The 21,404-nt window shown below is 55.8% G+C and overlaps 1 protein-coding gene across 3 annotated transcripts in view; it reads right to left on the bottom strand.

Moving 5' to 3' along the window:
• Window positions 1–22: 22 nt before the first annotated feature.
• The window catches only part of SHANK2 (SH3 and multiple ankyrin repeat domains 2), a 509,904-nt gene continuing 488,522 nt past the window's right edge, over window positions 23–21,404 (bottom strand). For all 3 annotated transcript variants that reach the window (XM_038563628.1, XM_038563629.1, XM_038563630.1), the window contains 5 exons: window positions 19,177–19,307; window positions 17,935–18,046; window positions 17,045–17,065; window positions 13,422–15,828; window positions 23–4,043 (listed from right to left, as the gene is read on the bottom strand). In XM_038563628.1, coding sequence (XP_038419556.1) covers window positions 3,467–4,043; window positions 13,422–15,828; window positions 17,045–17,065; window positions 17,935–18,046; window positions 19,177–19,307 — 3,248 coding nt within the window. In that variant the 3' untranslated portion in view covers window positions 23–3,466. The remainder of the gene's footprint in view (window positions 4,044–13,421; window positions 15,829–17,044; window positions 17,066–17,934; window positions 18,047–19,176; window positions 19,308–21,404) is intronic.

The raw sequence follows: 21,404 nt of genomic DNA, 5'->3' as shown, positions 1-21,404 counted from the left end.
TGTGTGCAATCAGAGCCACAACCTTAGTGCAATCGTATATTTATTTCTCTTACAGTAATTTTGGTTGCCATACAAGAGATTGAAGGATTGGGAGGAAGTGCAAATTACAGGAGCTTGTTTTTTGTTTTGTTTTGTTTTTTTTTTTAAAATAAAGTTTAAAAGGAATAAAAGCACAAAAGTAACAGCAACACAGATAATGCGAACACAAGTTACACAAACCATAGTGTGAAACATAATTAGTTTCTAAAAAAAACAAAAAAAATTCGTTAATGGGAAAAATCAATATTTGTGGCCCACACACACAAAGTCATTGCCAGATCACCTGGGTAATGCTTGCTTGTTCAGTAACTCAGAAAAAAATAAAATAAAATCACCATTTTACTAACTAAAGTACCACAAATAATCCACTTTGTGATATGTAAAGTTCAGCAAATCAACAGTCACATTGAGTCATTTTATATTATATGAATTAACTTAAAATGTGCACAGACACCCTGGAGCAGCAGGTGTCTTGGCAGGTATACATAATTTACATCTTGAGAGATTTTGGTTTTGTATACACAATGTTACAGAGACTAGGCATGTAAATGCAATTTATTTAAATTACAGTAGATAACAAAAGTTGATCTTAAAACCCAGAATAGTATTAACATGATTCTTATATGAGCAGTTTGACTTGTGTCCCACCATTGAAGAGGTCATGGAATAGGGCCTGGTCCTAACGTGTCCAAGGGGCAGGGGGAGAACAGTGGGCGGCGATTTCAGTGAGGAACTATTGCTTTCTGTAGCAAAACCATCGAATAGGGCTAGAGATGGATTCACCTTGGCCACATGGGTTACTCAGTGCAGGTTCTGCGGGGTCCTGTGATTTTTTTTTTTTTTTTAGAATAAGACAAGGCAAAAATAAATGACTGCCCAGCTCTTTTGTTTCTTGCAGTCTGCTTGCTTCTGGTTAGTTGCCCATGGGTCGAAGTCTCTCTAAGAAAGGGAGTGGCAGCCAAAGTCCAGTGAACCTCAAGCCACCAGGTGGCAACCTAGCAGCGCCTTCCCTTCCTGTCCTCTCTCGTTCTGGCGTGTCGCCTGGCACTGAGCATGGAGGTAAATGCCAACAGTAGACAGAGGAGGGAAGAGCCAGGGTGAAGCAGTGCACTGACTGAATTTTGCCAATATCACCAAATGGAAGACAGTGGCCCAACCACCACCTTTATGTTTTCTGAACACTCGCAGGTGGCCTCAGCAGGCCACCTGTAGCGTCCCGGCGCACCCCACGACGGAGAGACAGAAGGTGGGCGGGACAGAAGCGCCTTCATGTTCAATTGATTTCAAGTCAGATCGGGGCATTCAGATACAGATTGCCCTGCGGAAGGGTTCAGAACAGAGGAAGGTCCAAAACTCAGTTTCCAATTCAGGGGCATTGTGGTTGGAAAAATTGTGTGTGTGCGCGCATGTGTGTGTGTGGTGCGTGTTTGTTTTTGGAGAAACTGCTGCATTGTGAATTGTAACCACTTTTGAAGAAATAATTGTCCTTCGATGACGAAGTTCTAGCAAAGATAGAAAATATAACACAGCTCTGCTGGTTCAGATGCATCCAAATAAGGTTGATTTAAAAAGGTCATACTTTTATAATTCCACAGAAATAGTATTATTAAATCACAAAAGTTTTTTTTTTCTTTAACTTTCTAGCACTGAAGTGGCACAAAGGCTGCCTAGTAGACCAGCCACTTTTTTTTCTTAAAATATTGTGCTTATAAACTATCTGTACAACTATTTAAACTTGCAGTAAAGAAAGAGATTTTAAATTGCTAAATTTTATGTGTTCATTCTAGAGCTGTTCCAGACCTAATCAGACACTTGATTGTGAGCGTAAAGAAAAGAAAGGAAAAAAAAATCATGTTTTTATAATTAGAGATGGGCTAAGCTAGTTCTGAAATCATAAGAAAAGCCAAAACCTGCTGTTCGAATTTCTTCCAAGTGTGGGCGAATGTGCTGGAAGCCTGGCTGGGTGTCCGGTGGCTCCTGTGCAGGTGGCAACCTCCCTTGGAAACTGGAGGTATTGTTACAGGGGAGGGGACTCCAGGGAGGAGGAGATCGGGCAGGCTCAAGAAAGCCTTGCGAGAGGGGCCTGGTGCAGCCCGGGAAACCTCCCTGTCTCTCTTCGTTTGTCTGCCTCTACCCTCACCCTGTGGCCCACCTTGTGTTCTCAACCCTGGGTCCGGCCTAGACGCCATACCCACTGGGTTCTCAAGAAACCTGTTGTCCTTGTAAGATAAACTGGTGGGGGTGCCCGGACAGTTGGAGACAAAGGGGGAAAGCCCCCAAGTACCATCTCCTTGGCCTCAGAGAGCAGAGGGGCTGTCTCAGCAGAGATGCTTAGCCTTGGCCGGGTTCAGAACTGACGTCACGGCACCTGCTGGCTCCCGGGGAAGATGCTGTCTCCCTGGCAGCAGCATATGCCCACCAATGACCTTGTGTCCCACCCTCGTGTTAAAGTGGACGCTCACCTGCTCTGATTTTTGCAGAATACAACACTTTCAATTAAAAAAAAAAATTGCGAAAGGCAGAGAATCCCCTTCTCACCGTCCTGGAGACACTCCTGGCAGATGACTAAATGCTTTTCCCCTGGAGGAGACTTTGGACCTGGGCAGCTGCACACTGGCTGGTTCCCATGGCCAGGTCTCCCCTCCTCCTTGGAATCGTGACTTTGTGCTTTGACTAACTCCATGTGACATCTGTTTGGCCACTCTGGAATTATGCTAATAGATTTGCAGAAAGAAAGAAAGAAAGCTAAGCAAAGCTGGGCACGATCCCATTCAGACTCCCCACCACTGCCAAGAACTTCATGGCCAAAGAACCACGGATGCACATCGCAGGAGGAGATGGGGTAAAGAATCCAGAGGAAAAAAAAGATTCTCTACCTTTCGGGCCCAAGAAGGGGCACCAGACAAACAGGTCTGAGGTGTCTTACCACAAGCAAAGTAGAGGAAAGAAAGGAGCAAGTGAGCATTGAGTGCCCTCCCGGAGGCCACAGACTGAGGCGGGCCTGGGGTGGTGAGAGCTGCCCAGAAAGCAGAGGAGGGAGGTCTCAGGAGGTATCTAGAGTACACTGGTGTCTGCCTGCAAGAGCAAGGGTCCTGTACTCAATCGACGGGGGCGTCCCTGGGACCTGGCAAAGTGAGGTCACCTGCATGCTGGGAGGCAAGCTGAGCCTCTCTCTCCGTGGTGGCAGGACTCCCTCCCCGTGTCCCCTGCTGCACAGAAACAGCCTGTGAAGCCCACGTGGAGAGGGGGAGTTGCAAGGCCTTCGCTCAGCCACACCTGGACACACTCGGCATCTCTTTGGGTACCAGGAGACAAACCCATGGAATGGGGTTGGTGCTCACAGACCGTGCTTGGCCGCACAAATATTTCAGTAGAAGCCCATCTCTACTTATAACAAGAAGTCTGTAAAGGTAAAGAGCAGCCACCCTTATCTGTCCAGCAGCTGTTTCAAAGCCCTTTCTATGTTCATCCTGTGCCCGACCCGAGTCACCCCAAGATCTATTAGGTCTTCCTTCTGAAGGTTTGGTAGGTGACTGCCATCAATCTCATTGTCCATGAAGGTCTCTTTATGCTCACCCAAGTTTAGACTTTCCAGCCAATCTGCCACATCTGGTTTAGTCCACAGGTGCACAGGCTTAGTCGTAAAAGGCTTATTTGAGATTGGCTGTTGCAGTATCGAGGGGGACGGCGACCTGCTGCGTCCCGCCGGGTTCAAGCCAAACAGGTCCCCAGATGGGGGCTGGCTTGGAAGGCTAAAGACCTCTGAGAGAGTGGGAGAAGGAGCGGCGGCGGCGGCAGCAGCGGAGAGGGGGGCAGGCAGGATCTCTTTGTTCATCTCTGTTGGCGACACCACCGGGCTCGGGGCACGTCTCGTTCCTGAGGTCCTACTCTCAAAGTCTGCGGGCCGGCTCTGCAGAGTGATGGGCTGCGAGGTCCCCGGACGAACCGTGAAGGTGACCGTCGTGCTCCGCGTACCTGAGACGGTGCTCATGACCTCTGGACTTCTGAAATGGCAACAACAGAGACAAGCATCACAAGCTGGGTCGCTGTGTGGGTCAGCAGGACGTAGACCGCCAAGGGGGTGGGGTGTGGGAGACACTCTTGACGGCAGCCGCGCTGGCAGTGAGCAGATGACTTGCCATGCCAGGGCCGGGGCAGGGAGGAAAGAACCAGGAAGCAGAGTTCTGAGAAGACACCACAGCACACCAAGGCTGCCCACTCACCTGGCCCCACGCGGCGGTGGCTGCCGGGTGGGTACACCTGCACCTGCACCGTGTGAGCAGGGAGGCCCAGACCAGCGCGGCTAGGGAGATGCTTTTAAGGGCTCACTCGAAGACATGAGGATGGGGCCTGAACGGGGTCTTGCTCCCTCGGTGGGATGTGTCTGGTGATACGTCACCAGAACGTCACCGATAAGAAAAGACCTCTTTTGCCTCCATTTCGGCACGTAGAAGGAAGCGTGCCCTTGGGGAGAGACCCTCCCTCTTCACTGCCTGTCAGGCCTTCAGCTTTTTTGGCTTCAAGGGACAAGTGCCGCGAAGGGCCCCTTGCAGGCTGGCCCTGCTGCAGTGAGTGGGAAGCCCCACGCCTATTTGGGGGCACGCAGGGTTTGAAGAAACCATCCATGGACCCTGAGAACAAGGAGTAATTTGCCAAGTGCAGTCTGTACTGATCCAGAGGGCTAAAACAGGGCTGCTTCGACTTTGTCCAGTGTCGACGGGGCCATTTTATTGTGGAGTGGAGTGGGTGCGATCATGTGTTTTCAGCCCCACAGGAAGGCAGTGTGGGAAGCTCACTAATGGTATATATGATCCTTACCAAAAAGCAGAAATCTGAAAGGGACCCCATTCTCCCAAGTGGCCAGGGGAGTCTCTGAGAGTCCCCTGTGTCCTCCTTGCCCTGGCCGGGGGGTTGGAGTGGAGTACACTGGCGTCTCTGAGGTTCGGCCTTTACTGGCCCCGAGGAGACGTCCAGATGACTCGAGGGGAGGAGCCTGCATCTGAGTCTGGTCTTTGTGCTCACCTGCACGTGGCCTTATTAGGTACGGCCCCCTCACTGGTTCTGGCCAAGGTCCCACAGTGGGCTTTCCAGCCACACATGGAGGAGGACAGCGGAGGACAAGCCATGCCTGTCCCCTGCTGTCCCCAAACTGAAGGCGCATCCATGCTACCACCCTGACAAAGCTACATCCAACTGGGGAGGTAGCAAGAGTAGGTGAGTGTTTCTTGCCTTTTGGACTCATTCACGTGACTGTGGATCGACCGCCCACCCCCTTCTGTAAGGATCCCTCCTACCATGGATTCTTCCTCAGGATTTGGACTTGAGATGTACGAACCCTGGCTTGGCCAAACACCAGTGTAGGCACATTTTAGCCTATGAGCCTCCATGTCTAAATATGGGAGATGGGCTCCTCTCCCTCCCAAGTGGTCAGAGTTGGGGGTAGCATGTGCTCAGGAGCACATGAGAAGCCACATGGTTGCTGACATGGTGGCGATGAAAACGGAGGACAGGGATGGAGGGGCCTCTAAATGGAGGGGTGAACTGGGCATGAGGCCAATCTGCCCATTCTCTGCCCTAGCTTTTCTTTGCTATTTTCTCTGCCATTGGTATTTGGGTGAAACCAATCGGCTGTCTAGGTGTCTCCAGGCTTGTGACACTTCCTAACCTGATGGTAGTCTCTGCTGCTTCGAGGATGGAATGCTGAAGCAGCAATGGAGACGAACCTGGGTGGACTCAAGTTTTGATCCTGCCTCACTCCCAGGGGCAGGTGGATGCACACGGGGCCAGGGCCAGCCACCCCCAGAGTTTTCCCATGTGGCTTTCTGAGGGGCTGGGTGCCCCAGATGAGATCTGGTATAAACAGGAGACCTGGGCCAGGAACCTCCAGGGGCTGTGGGTGCTGGTTGCTGGTGTACTGGCTCTACTGCAGGTAAAGGCAGCCCCTCCATTACTGCCAGGCTGTTACTCAAAATCAGAACATCCGCATGTAGGGAGAGGGAGCCAGCACCTCGGTGTCTAGATCCAGGTTCCTGAGAGAGAGGGGTGGACACAGCAAGGATTTAAGGAGAGACCTGCCAAGTTCTGCTGCTCACGTAGGATTGAAAGACCCATTTGAGTTCCATCTTGGGCTGAAGTGAACGCTGGCAGGGAGTGCCGTGGGAGGTCTTTCAAGGTGGCCCTGGCCCATGTCCTCTCTGAGCCTGCCCCACAGCGGTGGGTAGACTCATTTGTTCTGCTTTGATACAATTAGGCTCAGGTGGTTGAACTAAGATCCTGAGTAGGCGCCAAGCCACGCCATCCGGAGGGGATCTGAGTTGTTAATTAGGACCCAGGAACGACCCTTGGGAAAGAGACGAGATTTTTGCTCAGTGCTGCCTTGAGGTCACAGTCTGGAGGGGACACTGTCCAGCGACAGTGCCCAGCCCCTGCTCTGGGGAGACCTGCCATGGCAGTACCGTCGGGGAGGAGATCCCCCCAGGCCTGGGCTGTCAGCTCTGTGCTCCCACTGCAAACATCCCAACGGTTCCCAGGTAGCGGTTTTTTTTTTTTTTTTTTTAAGGAAAGCCTTGCAGGCAGCTGTGTTTATTGTCAGAAACAAAGAAAAGGCTCTCCAAACAGACGGTGGGCAGTGGGGAGGGGCAGCACACAGCAGAGATCAAGGCATTTTTGCAGGTGGCACTTACTTTTGTTCAGCATGACCCTCTTCTGTGAACACCCATCACGAGAGCACATGAAAATGACAGAACGGAATGGCTTGAGACAACACTGCAAAATTAATTAAAATTAAAAAAGAAGCTTTTGTCGATGGATGAAGTGAAAGCAGCGGTACAGACGTCAGCTGAGAATCTACTGGTGCTGTTCCCTTTTTGGCCGAGGAGACAGGCAGAGTGGGCAGTCCACTTAGCTGGACTGAAGAACGAAGCTGAATATGGGCCTCGGTTTCATATTTCATATTTAGAATGGGAAATTCACGACCCTGCCTCCTCTGGCTTGGGATAGTACGAATATGGAGAAAGGAAACTATCCAGGGAAAGCCTGCTAAGAAAGAGGAGAGCAGAATCAGAGTGACATGAGCCTGAGCCTGATGTCCTCCCAGGACCAGCTCGTTGCTGGGACCCTGACGAGGGCTCCTGAGCTGTTCTTTGTCTTCTGCAATGTGGCAAGTCTCAGTCAACATTCCTGGTGCGGGGAGGCACCCCATGGGTACCTGTGCCCTGCTTCAAGTCTGTGCCATGAGACTGGAGCCCGGCAGCTCATAATGGGGGAATGCCACATCCAGCCGTGTGCTTGGGGCTGGCGGAAAGTCGCTGTGGAAAAGAGTAACCCAGAGAGGCTGAGAAACGGAGCAAAAGGCCCTCCCTGGGCCGGCCCATCCTGCCCTTCTCAGCAGCTTGATTACTCGAGGTTCATCACGCTGACATTATTCACTGGATCCTCCTGGTTGCAGAGATCGTTGTGTTGCTAAGCAACCACTGGGTTCCCGGGTTGAACACGCAGGAATCTGTCGCCCTGATTTAGAACACAGACACATGCACGCGCACACACCCTCTCTTGGATCAGTGCTCTCTATGCTGCCTTTTAAATCAAATCCATATGGAAACAGAATTAAAACAAGAATTGAGAGCTAACTGACACTCTCAGAGACGCGCTGTTATTTCATTAGCCAGAACCAGTTAACCAGGGTGGGGGAAGGCAGATTCAAGGGGCTTTTTCAGTGTGTTTACAGATTCCATCTGGCTCTTGGACAATCACTGAATGTGGGCCAGAGGCTGCTCAGTGACGCCAGTAGGTGTGTCTGTTGTTCTGCTCATGAGCTGGGGCAGCGGCTCTGGACCCGTTTGGCACCAGACTGTCCCAGTGTGCCCGGTCACACTTCTGCATTTCAGTTACCAGAGGCTTCTCGTGAGGAACCTGTCTCATGTGGATGTGGCACTTATTTCCGGAGTGCTGTAATGAAGTGGCCCTGGGCCAGGGGAGGTGGGAAGGGAGCCATGTCATTCCCACGCCTGCCCCAGGCCCGAGTGCTGTGTGTCTCCCTGGCTCCACGGCTGGGGTGTTGTGTCTCTGATACCCAGTCCTCATGGCCCCCAGTCAGTGTGCAATATCATTGTTGTCTGGATGGTGGGTGGATGCTGTTTAGCTCGTGGCCCAACCAGCATATTAAATAACTGGGTGTGTAGGTGGGGACCTTGGGTCATCCATCAGGAACCCAGGTCCTCCTGCCAGAATGTGCACATCCAAGCAGGTCAGGAAGGTGCCCCGTTTTCAGGGAGCAGCATTCACCCCCTGATGTGCTCCTGCCAACCTAATGTCCAGACCAGGAAGTGAGAACCTAAGAACCACACTTGCGATTGGCTGTTGGGTGAGCACAGGGAAAGGCTGGCTGGACTGGAATAACCCTCCTCAAATACAGTCTACGAGAAAACACACCAAGAGCAAATTTCACATCCCCTGTGCTTAGCACTCACCCAATTACCTACACTTCCATTCACTGACATCCCCTTCCCATTTCAGCCAGGGGCTGGGAAACCCCCCACTGTGACGGATGAGGTTACAGACATGCTCTTTGGCAGCTTCTATTACTGAGTCGGCTTTGAAGTCCATGCTCTGGGACCAGCTGGGTGGAGGTAATTTTTTAACAACCCAAATTGATTTATTTTAAAGCCAGGAGGCTCTCAGGATAATACTGCAGAGCTGGTGAGAAGCTGGAGGCAGTGGCCAGGCCAGGGCAGGTGCAGGGGGCCAGCAGTGTGGGGCCTCGGGAGGATGGCTTTCTTCCCTGGAGCCAGTTTGTGCCTTGGGGAGGTGGAGGCCAGACCCATTTTACCCCCGGACCCGCTGAGAAGAGCTGGGTGACCTAGGGGGGCCTTGGGATCCAGCTGATGCCACACCCTCTGGACAGAAGCCGAAGGGGGACCCCCCCCATAAGCTTACATCTCCTGCTTTCTACTTGCCCGGCCCCCACCACTCACCACCACTCTGGGACACACAAGACGGACTCTGTGGCCACAGAGAGCAGCATGTCTGTTTTGCTTTGAAAAAGATGTCTAGGTTGTCGGAATCAGGCAAACGGAGCTGCCATCCTGGGTTCCCAAGGCCCTTTGTCTGCAGAGCGCTGGCCCCCTGGCCTCGCATGTGGACCTACCACAGCCAGTGAAGGGCACCTGTGCCATGGTGAGAGCTACCTCCCTGGTTGGGCGGCTGGTAACCATGACATGGAGGTCAGGTCATGCTAAACCTGGGATGGCCACTGTCACTCAGGACACATGCAGTCCTGCTTTCCCCCAAGGCCCCCAGCCCTCCCTCGGTGGGCCTCTGTTTCCTTGGCACTGAAAGTACTTTCTGGCCTCCAGGCTTTGTGCCCGCTGTCCCGTGCCTGGGATGCTCTGCTCCTTGGTTTCCACACAGCTGGCTCCTATTCCTATTTCAGGTCACTCAAAGGTCACATCCGTAAGGACCATCAGCTCCTTCCTGCCTGTGCTCACTCAGACTTGTGAATACACTCCCGTTCCTTTGTAGCACTTGGTACAAGTGCTTTGGGTTGTGTTTCTTTACTTTTTGCCCATTTTTCCCCTTGAGAGTGCAGCTCCCCCAGGGGGAATACTTGGAATGGCTTCCGGTTTGGGATGAGTCCCGAGGCTCCCAGTCCTCTCTGGCGCCTAGCGCAGGAGAGGTCGTCCGTAACTCTGTGTCTGCTGCCCAGCTTCCAAGGGCCCAGGTCACTGCGGGTGTATATTCCACTACTGTCCACCCACAGGCCTGCCACTGGGCTCCTACAAAACAGCAGCTCGGGGAGTCCCGGCCAATGGACTCAGGAGGCCTGAGTGGGATGGAGTATGCCGTCAGCTTCCCAGCTCTGCCCTGGGGGAGCCTGCACTTGGCCATGTGACTTCGAGCAAAACACCAAATGCCCCAGAATGGGGAGACTACCACTCCAGTGGAGCCTTCCATCGCCAGGAAATCCTCGTGGGTCGTACACCACCAAAGCACCTTGAAAAGGAAAAAGGATGCACAGGGGAAGCATATCCTTGCTGCCATTGGCAATGCTCTCGCCTCTGCCCGAGGGGAGAGTGGCCAGCCGTCTCGGGACTGAGCTTCCTGGGAAGGGCTGGGGCTTTGCACACTGCTTGCAGATTCTCTCAAACCACAGCTTCCTTCACATTGGTCCAGGTCAACACTCTCTTCAAAGATGGTTACTTCCTGGAAAAATCAGGCTGGGCCTTGGAAGGAACAGTTTCTCCAGAACTGCCTGGTTGCTCCATCCTTAGTAGGGTGTTTGCAAATCGGGCCGAGGAGGCGCCTCCGACCTTGGTACTAAGGAAAGCTACTTGATCGTGTTTTCGCCAGCATATTTGTGATCAAGATATCTCCAGATCCTGTATCCTCTCTGGTTTTGGGGAACAGACATGAGCTGCGTGGCTCAGGTCAAATCTCATGTTCCTGGATGAGCTAGGGCCTCAACCCACCCTGGGCTCTAGCAAGAAGTGAAGGGTCTCACCTCAGTCGCTAAGGGGCAGGTAGCCCCAAAAGGGTGAGCTCCAAAACTCCATCCTCTCTCAGGCAATGGAATCCATTTCTGTGGAGATGGGATTTGTGCACGTGGTCGCTTTTCAGCCTCCCTAGAAAAACCTCTTTGCTTCTTAGGAGGACCCCTGAGTGCAGGTCCACGCCTCATACTGCCCAGGGCCACTCCTAGCCTGAGTTTCTAGATGCACTTAAAAATGGCAGGGAGCCACTCTTGCACGTGATCTCTAAATGGGCAAATACCCAGGCTTTTCAACCAAGGCAAAACCCAGGAAAGGAGAGGTTTACCTCTAGGGCATATGCATATACGAGGGGGCAGCCCGGCCTCACCTCTCCTCGTTGCCCAGCAGCTGTCGCCCACCTCACCCTTGTCGGCAGCCTCATAGCTGCAGCTCACATCCACTCAGGGCTTTGTCCAGTGAGGCTGTGAGATCAGCCGAGTATCTGGTGGAGTGCCCAGTGTAGCGCCTGAAGGCGATGACCTTCCTCTTTGTCCTTGGGCCTCAGGGCCATCTGGTGCTCAGTGCAACTCAGTGTCACCCTTGGCTGAGAGCAGAGAATAGATGCTGCCTCTGGGTGCTCAGCAGTGCCGGGGCCGCCTGGTGACTGGCCTGGCCTGGCCTGCTGTCAGTCACCAGGTAACTGAGGAGAAGGGCTCAGGCAGGCAGCTGGGCTCAGGTTCCTGCGAGGGGCTGGGAACGGCCCGCCTTTGGTGACCTCAGCTCTTTGGACAGCTTGGGCATCCACCCCTTCCTTCCCGGCTGTTCCCTGGCTCCAGCAGCAGCTCAGGAGTGGAACCCTGAGCTGCTCCCTGGCTCAGAGGTTGGGGCTTTGCCTTCTGGCGGGGTACCCCTAAGTGCAGGCCCTGCATCAGCTGTGCCCATGGGGCAGGATGCCCAGCCTTTGGGGAGGCCTTGGTAGATGTCGGCTGATGTTCTCATTGTAAGTGAATTGGGTTATAAATAACAGAACAGACCGGAGGTGGCTGTTCTTGGCATCTGAGCATCGCTTGGAGGTGGTCCTGCAGCTGCTCTTGAGAAATCCAGCATGATTCTGCCAAGTGACGTCTGCTCTGAGGCCCCTCCCACGGAGGGCAATGCAGGTGGGGAAGCCCGAGGGACACTGCGCAGCTTGACACATGCTTTCGCTATGCCCCCAGGAGCTCACCTGGTTGGTAAGGGAGTGGAAATGGTGAACAATCTAGAGGCCCCTGGACCGGGGTGGGAGGGCTCGGGGCAGCAGAGCCCAGGTGCTGAGCAGCCCTGGAGTCATTCCTTCAGACTCTCCTGAGCTCAGACTCTGCTGACGAGGGGAAGTGCCAGGCTAGGACCTCAGCCTGAGTTCTGGCTCCGCGTCCTGCTGCGCAGGGGGGCAGGGGGAAGGGGCAGCCACTCAGCGTCGCACTTCTGGTTTCTCCTGGAGAATGGGTACAATCACTACCTGCTTCCCTGCACTCAGGTGCCAGTATTCTGGAAGATGTGAACACTGGGATAAAGCATCTAATTCTTGTGCTTTCATGTAATGTAGCAACAAAGGACTGTATTACCACATAACAGGGAAAGGATGAAACTGGCCAATTTTAAGATTTTTCTTTCAGATTTTCAAGGAGATGATATTTGTAGTTATGTATGTATGGATGTCCACCAGAGATGGGGATGTTTCGCAGCGTTTCTCTTCGACTGGAGGTAGTATTTGAACATCATAGTTAGTGGTAGATTCTTTATTAAAAGACGGTGTCACCCTGCTTCTCTCTACCAAGGCTGGCCAATCAGTATTTCTCCGAGCGTAATGGGACCCATCCGAACAATTTATTTACGTCCACACTGAAGGATAACTGGGAAAATTGTGGCTCTCAGCCCGCCTCTGCAGGCCCAACTGTAGGGGTTTCACTGGTTAACGGGCTGAGACGTTGGAGTCAAATGCCTGTCCGGAGGCAGCGCGAAGAAAGACTTGTTAGTCAAAGTGATGAGATCTGGGAGCGGACGTCGGTGGGGGAAGCCAAGGAACAGTGGCCCGGAACAGTGAACGGAGGATGTCACGGGGAACGCCCAGCACCGTGAGGGCCCGGGGGAGCTAACCGCTCTAGTTGAGAATCACCCCAAAGCTCTAGGCAGAGAGCCAGGGGCCCTCTAGAGCATGGCGTGCCTTGGCAGAGCCTCATGGCTGCGTTTAGAAGTGACCCCTCATATTCTAACCCCGCACCGCAAAGCAGCACCTTGAACTGTGTGTGAAACCATGCGTGGCCACCCTGGGGGAAGCATGGATGCCTTCTTCTGTGGTCCCTGCCTCGTGGGCTGGGCTGGTGGGGTGTTTCCCTCTGTGCTCACTAGTGAAGCCACAACCCGGCACCTCCCCAGCTCTCCAACCAACCTATCAGTGACGGGAGGAAGCGAGGAGCATCCACTCACACTTAATCACACGTGCACGCATGCAACACCCCGCCCGCTCTCCTTTGGCATGGCTACTCCCCTGCAGCCAGCTTGGCGGAGCTCGGTTCTGGCTTCTGATCTTACTGGGGGTCCTGGCAAAGATGTGGAAGACATAGAACGACAGGGACCAGAGCCCTGTCTGGAAGCCACGGTGGGGATGGCCTTGTGTGGCTGCATTTTATTACAGGTCTGTACTTGGGGGTGCCACATTCTGCCAGGATGGCTGCGGTGTGCACTCTGCTGTGCCGGAGTCCAGGAGAGTGGGGTGAGCGGTGTGTAACACATGCGGCCAGCACAGTGGCGTTATGGATTCCCCTCTTGACGTCCGCTCTGGCTGCTCCCGGAGGGCCCTTCCTGGTCGGCAGTGACTGGACGAGACAGGAAGGCCGGCACGGGACAGTCTGTGTCTAAGCCAACTGTAGGACTTACCTTGGAGCGAGGCTGGCAGGCTTGGTTCCTGTGGGTGAATCCAATCCTTCCCCCGGCTTTGCCGATTTCTCTCGGTTCATTTGCTGCAGGATTGAGTTCAATTCACTGATAACGTTTGCCTTTGGGCCTGAGCGAATCGGGCTCCTGACCTCTGAGACGTCCCCCCACAGCTTGGAGGTCCTTGGTGGTGTCACCTTGGTGGCAGGCTGGGCACTGCCTGGCGGTGGTGGGGGGGCCGGGGGAGGAATGACGAAGCTATCCACGTCCTCCTCCACGAGCGCGTCCTGATAAAGTGCATTGCTTTTGGGAATTATGGGCTTCACTTTTGGCTTCGGAGGTACTGGGGGCTTGTCCACCGTAAATGCTTGCCCATCTGCATAGACTGTGCAGGTGTCCACGTTCTCCCCGCCCTCAGAGGACAGGGTGGACATGCTGGACACCGTGGAGATGGTGCTGGTCGTCTCGAGATGGTGGTCGCTGCTGCTCCGGCTGTCCACCTCCTCGATCCCAGAGTCCGTGACTGCGTCAAAGTTCTCAGGGGGCGGCAGGAAGGAGGCAGGCAGGCAGTTGGAAAGGCCAGCCGGCTTCTTACTGTCTGCACAGTTGGCTGGTTGGCTGGGGTTCAACGAGGGGGACTGGGAGGCGTCGTGTTTCTTCTGCTTGACCAGGTCCGTGAGAGCGGGGACAGAAGCAATGCGGTCGTCGGGAATATCAAAACTATTTGCGAATTCCAGGGGGGGAGGCAATGGCTCTGTAAAAATAAAATCCTCATCCAGATCCACGGATGCCAGAGGGGGAGGAGGGATGCGGAATGGCAAAATCACCGCCTCTTCCACGGAGCCCGCTGCCACAATGGTCCTGCCGGGCGCGGCGGCGGCGGGCTCGGGGCTGGCGGAGATCTGTAAAGCACCTTCGGTTTCGGGAGCGCCTTCTGGCACCTCGGACAGCGAGTGGTCTGGCTTCGCCTCCATGTCGGCTTTCTCTTCCTCTTCCTGCAGCAGGTGGTCGGTCGTGGCAGCGTCCACGGTGTGGACCATCAGCAGGCCGGCCGACCGCTGCTGGGACGTGTCCACGATGTTGATGAGCATGTGCTTCTTGTCCTCGCCCTTGCGGTCCTTGCCCAGCTCCGTCTCATACTTGTTCTCTGTCTCCTGCCGCCTCAGGGGTCCCCGCGTGTTCTGCCTGGTGACCGGGGGGAAGCCTGCCTCCACGCTGGGCCGCATTTTGGTATCAATGTAGAGAGGTTTGTGGAGGTCGGCCTTGGGGGCCTCCCCCTTGGGGCCCTGCTGGGACTCCTTCATGGCTCGGTCCCTTGCGGACAGCGCCAGGGCCAGCGGGGAGCTGGGGTCCAGCAGCCTGCCCGTGAGCGGGTGGACGTAATTCTCAGGGCTGGCTGCGCTGCCGCTCTTGGGGGGCACCGCGGGGCTGCTCTCGGGGCCCTTGGCTTTGGATGTGGAATTCAGCGGCCTGCCGGCCTCCCCCTGAGCTGCGGCCTCACCACCACCCACAAAGTGGTTCTCGGGCTCCCTGGGCACTGCCCCCGGCGTGGGCAACGACAGTGGCTCGGCGCTGTCCTCCTCGCCGAAGCCGGCCTCCTCGGGGAAGTTGGAGGAATGCACCCGGGGGGCGGGCGGCCCCAGGCCCACGTCCTCGTCTCCCAGGTCTGTGGAGAGGAAGGCCGGGGAGTTCCTCCTGGCTTCCAGCCGCTTCTCCCGGTCACGGACGGCCCCGGCGATGGCGGCGGCAAAGGGGCTGCTGACGGTCAGGCTGTCGTCGGGCCGCAACTGGCCTGGCTGCTCGGGGGCCTGCGGGTCGATCTCCGTGCTGCTGCCCTGGCTGCTCTTCCCGCTGCTGCTGGTGGAGGGCTCCTTCACGATGATGGTCGGGATGGGAATGGAGCACGTCTTCTCGGGGCTGTCCTCCACGTTGGACTGCTTCACCAGCATGCCCTTCCGCCGGGCGGGCTTGGCGGGGACGTACACGGCTTTGCTCGCGATCCTCCCCACCTCCGAGTAGGGGTTTTCGGGCATCTGGCCTCTCTTGTTGCGGAAGTTGGCCTGGGCGGCGGCGCTGCGGTTGTAGAGGTCCTCGGAGTCCAGGGAGTAGCGGTCCAGCTCCCGCCGGTAGTACAGCCCCTTGTCCCTCATCACCGTGGCCACCGTGTCCGAGCGAGCCGCGGGCGGCACCTTGGCAACAGCGTTCTGATTGAACGCCGGCTTGATGGTCCCGTAGACTCTCGGGGTTGGGGACTTGGGGCAGTTGTAGGTGGTGGGGGACGGGGGCGGTGGGGATGGGGGCACGGACTGCGGTGGGGGAGGGATGTCCTCGGAGGTGTCCGGCATGGACAGGCTTCTGGTGAACTTCAGCATCGGAGGGGCCAGAAATTGCCGCTCTTCCTCCGTTATTCCTGCAAGGAGAAGGCAGGCTAAGTTTTAAACCGTGACAGTGACGCCCCACCAAACTCCTAGGTTTGTGCAACACACTACATCTGCACACTCACAAGGAACCAGGGTGCACACTTGTTCACAGAACAGAGCACAAGCCACAATGCCAAGAGCTTACGTGGCCCATCTGAGCCCCCCAAGGAAAAGAAAGGATACAGGGAAAGAAAAGAAAAAAGAGAAGGGTGCTGGGAGGCATCGAGTGCGTGCTGTTGAGGTGTTCTGTGTGCAGTGCCCAGAGCAGGGGGAGGGAAGGATGTGCGAGGCCGGGGCGGGTGCCCGGGGCCACGAGCTGCGTGCGAGCATGTGGGTGTGCGTGAACACGCGCTGGGGATGGCTGGGTCCGGATGCAGCTGTCCTGTTGGTGTGGCCAGGCTCCGGGGCAGTCTGTGGGTCGAGACTGTTGTGCTGCCCATCGGAGGCCAGACCCGTGTGATGTGGTGCCACTGCTGGGGGGTGTCAGAGCTGGCCTTGCCCTCGTGACAGGAGCCCGTTTTGTTGCCTGACTTCTCTGGGCCACCCGAGGACTCGAAGGCATTGGCACTCCCTTGGGAGGATGGCTGTGAGGTGAAGAAGGCCCTTCAGCTCCTCAACACGTCCTTGAGGGGAGGGGGCCCAGACCCCTCCTGAAGCATCCAGAGCAAACCCTGGGCCACTGGCCTCAGAGCCCCTCTGGGTCCTCCTGAGACCCTCTGGGCCGGGCTAGCTGGTGGGCGTCCGGCCTCACTGGGCCTGGGTCCTTTGTGTGGGCTTTAAAGACTCTCTTTCCAATAGTTCGAGATATTGAAACATCAACAGAATGCACTCCAGGAGACGGGGGCAGAACACAGACACAGACACCCACGGATGGGAGGTTCCAGGGTCTCACGCGGGGGGCATGCAGGTGCTCAGAGAGGTCACGAAATGAATTACTTCAAATCAAAACAACTTTTAGGACAAACTACAATAACTTATTCCAATGAAGATTTCCATTCGATAAGGGTATTCCCAATTTAAGGTACTCCTGTGGGAGGGTATTTTGGCATCAAACAGACGAATTGCTAAAAGGCCTTCTAGACCATTGGCTAGGTGGGTTGCCTGACAGTGATGTTCCCAAGGAGTAATAATTTAAGAATACACCTTATGAAGTAAGTATAGGGGTTGCATTCAGATCACAGATTGCAAACTGTAAGGTTCACTAACCTGATAGAAAGATTCTGCTGTCTGACAGGAGGAAATCGATTGTTATTAGCCAGGTACAGAGCTGGGGCACAAGATGCCATCTATGCTACTCTGTGGTGGCCTGCGCTCCTGGGAAGGGCGGGTTTAAGGAGCGCCAGACGCCACCTCCACCATGCTCACTACTGTCATTGCCAGTGTGAGCCACCTTGCACTAGTGACAAAGGAGTCAGGCCCCCAAACAGCAGCGCAGGAGACATCGCCCCACGGTGTCCCCAAGGGCTGGCCCGGGCTGGCCGGATCCACCAGTGTCCGGCAGTGGCCCGGCCTCTCTGAGAATTTACATGGTAAGGACAGTGCTAGATTATCTCACAGAGGAGCTGTCTGGCAGGGCCACATTCACTTTGCCTGGAAGTGTCTGGGGGTGTCACTGGGACATTAACAAGGAGGTATGCGGCTTTCTACGACACACAGTACGTTAAGTCTGTCAGAGTTCCGGAACCTGGCCCAACCACCCCTGGAAAGTGTGTCCACTGCGCTCACCCTGTGAAACATGGCAGTTTCATTCTGGGCGATGCAGGGAACGTGGGGATCGCACGGAGCATGGGACCCCCTCCACTGGCCATTCTGATCCCCACAGGGCAATGGAGGGGGCTTGCTGGTCACCCCGGCCTGCCCTCTGCCTCCATCCTGACACGTGTTCCCTCACTCTGCGGGTAGTAGCGCAGATAATGTGGCTTGCAAGGCTGCATTTTGTTCCAGCAGGAGTTTCAGTCTGCGGGGGCATTCAGGGGTGAGTCTTGCGGGGGGGGGGGGCGGTAGGGCAGGGCCCAGTGGGCATCTCTGTCCAGGGGCTCTGAGGGCTTCTCTGAGAGCCAGGGGCAACGTCTGTGCGTGTAGGCCATGCTTCTTACCTATTGATTTCTGCCTTCGCATCGTACCTCGGGGGAGGCCCAAAAATGGGCCTTTTGGGCTCCCGGGAACAGTGGGCGTCATCACGGCGATCCCCTGTCGTTCGTACACAGACTGCAAACCAGAGAGCCCGGAGTAAGATAGGCCCCGTCCAGCCCCACCATGGCCACCAGGCCCAGAGGGTGACACAGCAGCCCTGGGCAGTGGGCCCATAACATGGCTTCCCATAATGCTCCCAGGAGCAAGCTGTATGCAGCCGAGCCTGACAGGACGCAGCAGCCTCAGGGACCCTGGAAAGGTTCTCCCTGAACACTGCACCCTGAGCGCCGGTGTGCTTGGTGGAGCTATGGTCTGGCCAACAAGCCTGGGAGAAGGGGTCGGGGCGGATGCTGTAGGGAGTGCGCACCCGGCAGGAGCCTCTGTCTCCCTCCACAGCATGGGACAGGGCAGGCCAGGTGCCAGTGTCAGGGAGCCGGCCGCTGGACTGCTCACAGCGCCAAGGCTGCCCAGCCACAGAGCCCGCAGCAGGTGTGCTGGCCCGCCAGGAGCCTAGAGCTTACCTCCTTCACTTGGGAAGCAGATTCCCTGTCTGTAAAGCCAGGGCTGCCAGGGGCCCCCCACCCTGTGCCTCGGAGGGTGACTTGGAGCCTGGTGGAAACATGTGCAAGCTCCTGTGCATCTTGTACTCAGGCCCCCAGACAGTCTTCCTACCAGAACAGTCTCCCTTGGGCTCAGGGCATATGCCTGGCTTTCTGGGGCCAGAGGCTGGGCTGGAAAGCTTTGGGGCCGCTGTGGGTGAGGGGTACTTGAAGTGCAGCCAGAGGCTGCAAACTGGGCAGGCAGTGAGGATGGGGAGGTGGGACCTGGGGGAGGGCTAACTCTGCAGGGAGAGGTTGTCCGGAGCTTGTGGAAGCCCCCCCCTGGAGTTCTGGAGATGATGGGGGGTCCAGAGTGAGAATGTCCCCGTGGTCATTGCTAGCCGCTCTGTGTTCTAATGTGCAGCACACCAAGCTATCCTGTCCGGTGGGCGACGCTTATGGGTATTACCGTCTAAGGTAAAACCAGGGGAAACCAAGCATGTTAGTCTAAGCCAGATTCTACGAAGGTACTATGTAGTCGTGACAGGGGGCACTCAGACCTGCCACCAGGAGACAGAACACGGGTGGCCCAGTTTGGGCGATGGTGAGGAGCACCCTGTCCACATGGCCCGCCCATCACCCCACAGGGCATGGCCAGTGACTCACGTTCATGTCCGAGACGGACGGGAAGCACCGGCTGGTGGGCCGCTGCTTGATGGTGGCCACCCTGGACTCCATGGCCACGTTATCAGCAGCACGGGATGGCTTGGAGGCCGGGACGATCTCCTCGGGTTTATCTGCAATGTGAACACGATGGTGGGAACAGGTGTCAGTGGCTGAAGCCCCTGAAACACAACCAGGGGCCTGCCTTTGGCAAGATGCCCTCCACACGTGTGCAGCTATTTGCCTGCTCCGGCCTCGACCATGCAAGCGGGTGCACGGCACTGCAGAATGGAGCAGGCATGCATGTCTCTGCCACATGCATTCACAAGGACACCAGTCTATTCCCACCCTGTCACCCCGGGGAGGCGCACGTAGACAAGACAGGGAACAAGGCCCTGGGTGACACAGCCTGGGCCCTGGCAGCCCCAAACTCTCCAAAAGTCAGATCTTCCCTGTAGCCATTTGATTTGTGCTGATGGGACTTACTCCACTGTGTTAACTAAACCAACGTTTGTTCTTTATAAGAGCTCAGAGGCTCCTTTGTAATGACGTACAGTTGCCAGGGTATAAGGCCCTAAGGCCCAGGGCTGGGGGCAGTGGGTGCAGCCAGCCGGGGAGCCAGCTGGGAGCCAGCTCCGGAGGCCAGACCCATGCTGCCTGGGCAATTTCCCAACAGTTCTACAGTCTCATTTCTTTGTGAAAAGGAAATCGAGGGTTAGTTATAAGTGATTCTTACAAATTAAAAACTTAAAAAAAATTTAACTGAAACATTAAATTTGTTGGAAAACTCAAAAACTTCAGCACATCCCAGAATTGCCCTGATGCCTTGGCTTTGGAGGATTCCCGAGACCCTGTAGAGCAAGGGTCCTTGGTGGGGCACACCTGAGTCCCCTTCCAGAAAGACTGTGGCCAAGTTAGCACGAAGCCAGCGTGAGGCTGGTGAGGCACAGCACCCTCCTTGCTCCCCAACGGCCATCTGGCCCAGGCCCTGAGCTGTGAGGTCAGCATGTGAGGGTTGGAGCAGATGGGAGCTCTGGATGTCAAGTCATTCCCACTGGGTGGGACAGCCATTTGTACTGGGGCTTCCCAAGAACAGTTAGCCCCCTGGAAAAGCTCCCCAGGAACCCGACACCCTCAGAGCCACCCAGACCAGAGGTGCCAAGGAGAAGACCCGCAGGAGGGAGGGTGTGTGTGGGCAGGGAGACTGGAGGACCTGGCAGGCAGCCACCTGGGCCACTCCAGCCCCCCAGAGCACCCAGAGCACCCAGGTAGGACTCTGACATGTGCAAGTATTTGCTTACAAGGCTCCTGCTCCGAGCTGTGTCCTGGGCCAGGGGTCGGCCAACCATAGCCCTGGGGTCAAGTCCTACCTGCCATTCTCCATCTACACAGACTGTTCACATTTCCCAGAGGCTGTTGAAAGCAGGGGAAGGAGAATGTGCCAGAGAGCCTGTGGCCTGCAAAGCCTGAAACTGTCTGGAAGATGCCTGCCGTGGCCTGGACCCTGTCCCAGTTCACCTGCCAGCGAGCTAAGGTCAAGGGGTTCAGGCAGAGGAGCCTCAGGGAGGCCCTCTCTCATGACACACATGCTCTCCCATCTCTCTCGTGAAGAGAAGACCCGCTCTTCCCCCTGCCCAGAAAGCTGCTTCCTCTGGGCTGGGGTTCCTTCCGTGGCTGGAGTCTAATTTGCTTCTGTGCAATACTCCCAAGCCTGTCCTACCAGCCAGGCCGCACCCTTGATGTGGCTTAGAGTTCTCTCGTGGTGGTGCTTCAGGGGCACTTGCTTAGCCTCCCTGGTCCTCGTGGCCTATGCCTGGAAGCCCGGCCCCTCACGGTGGTGGTCGGTTTGCTTCCGCTTAGGTGTGGAGAGAGTCTAGTGTCCTCGGAGCTGGGAGCCTCTGTGGGCTCTGGCTCTTTCCAGGTCCCACTCTAGCTGTGGCAGCTCAGTGAGGCTTCCCCCCGTGGCTCCGGGATGCAGAGAGTAGTGAGTGGAGCCCAGCACCTGTCCTGTGGGAGTCACCGCAGGTGGAGCACTGTCTGTGCTGCCGGCCACGTCGGGCATGGTTTGGGGCAGGGACCCCAGGGCAGGACACTGTCCTGTGATGCAGAGCTAACCTGTAGCATCTTGGAGAGCCTCCTGTTTCTAGCTGTTGCTTTGGTTTCAACCCCCTTCCCCCTGGCATGCCCCGGGTCTGCAGCCTGGCATCGGATACCGCCTGGGGTCTTCACGT

This window comes from Canis lupus, chromosome 18 (genome assembly GCF_011100685.1).
Source record: "Canis lupus familiaris isolate Mischka breed German Shepherd chromosome 18, alternate assembly UU_Cfam_GSD_1.0, whole genome shotgun sequence".
Classification (NCBI taxonomy): domain Eukaryota; kingdom Metazoa; phylum Chordata; class Mammalia; order Carnivora; family Canidae; genus Canis; species Canis lupus.
Note: the sequence above shows the minus strand (reverse complement) of the source record. Positions and strands in the feature narration are given on the sequence as shown.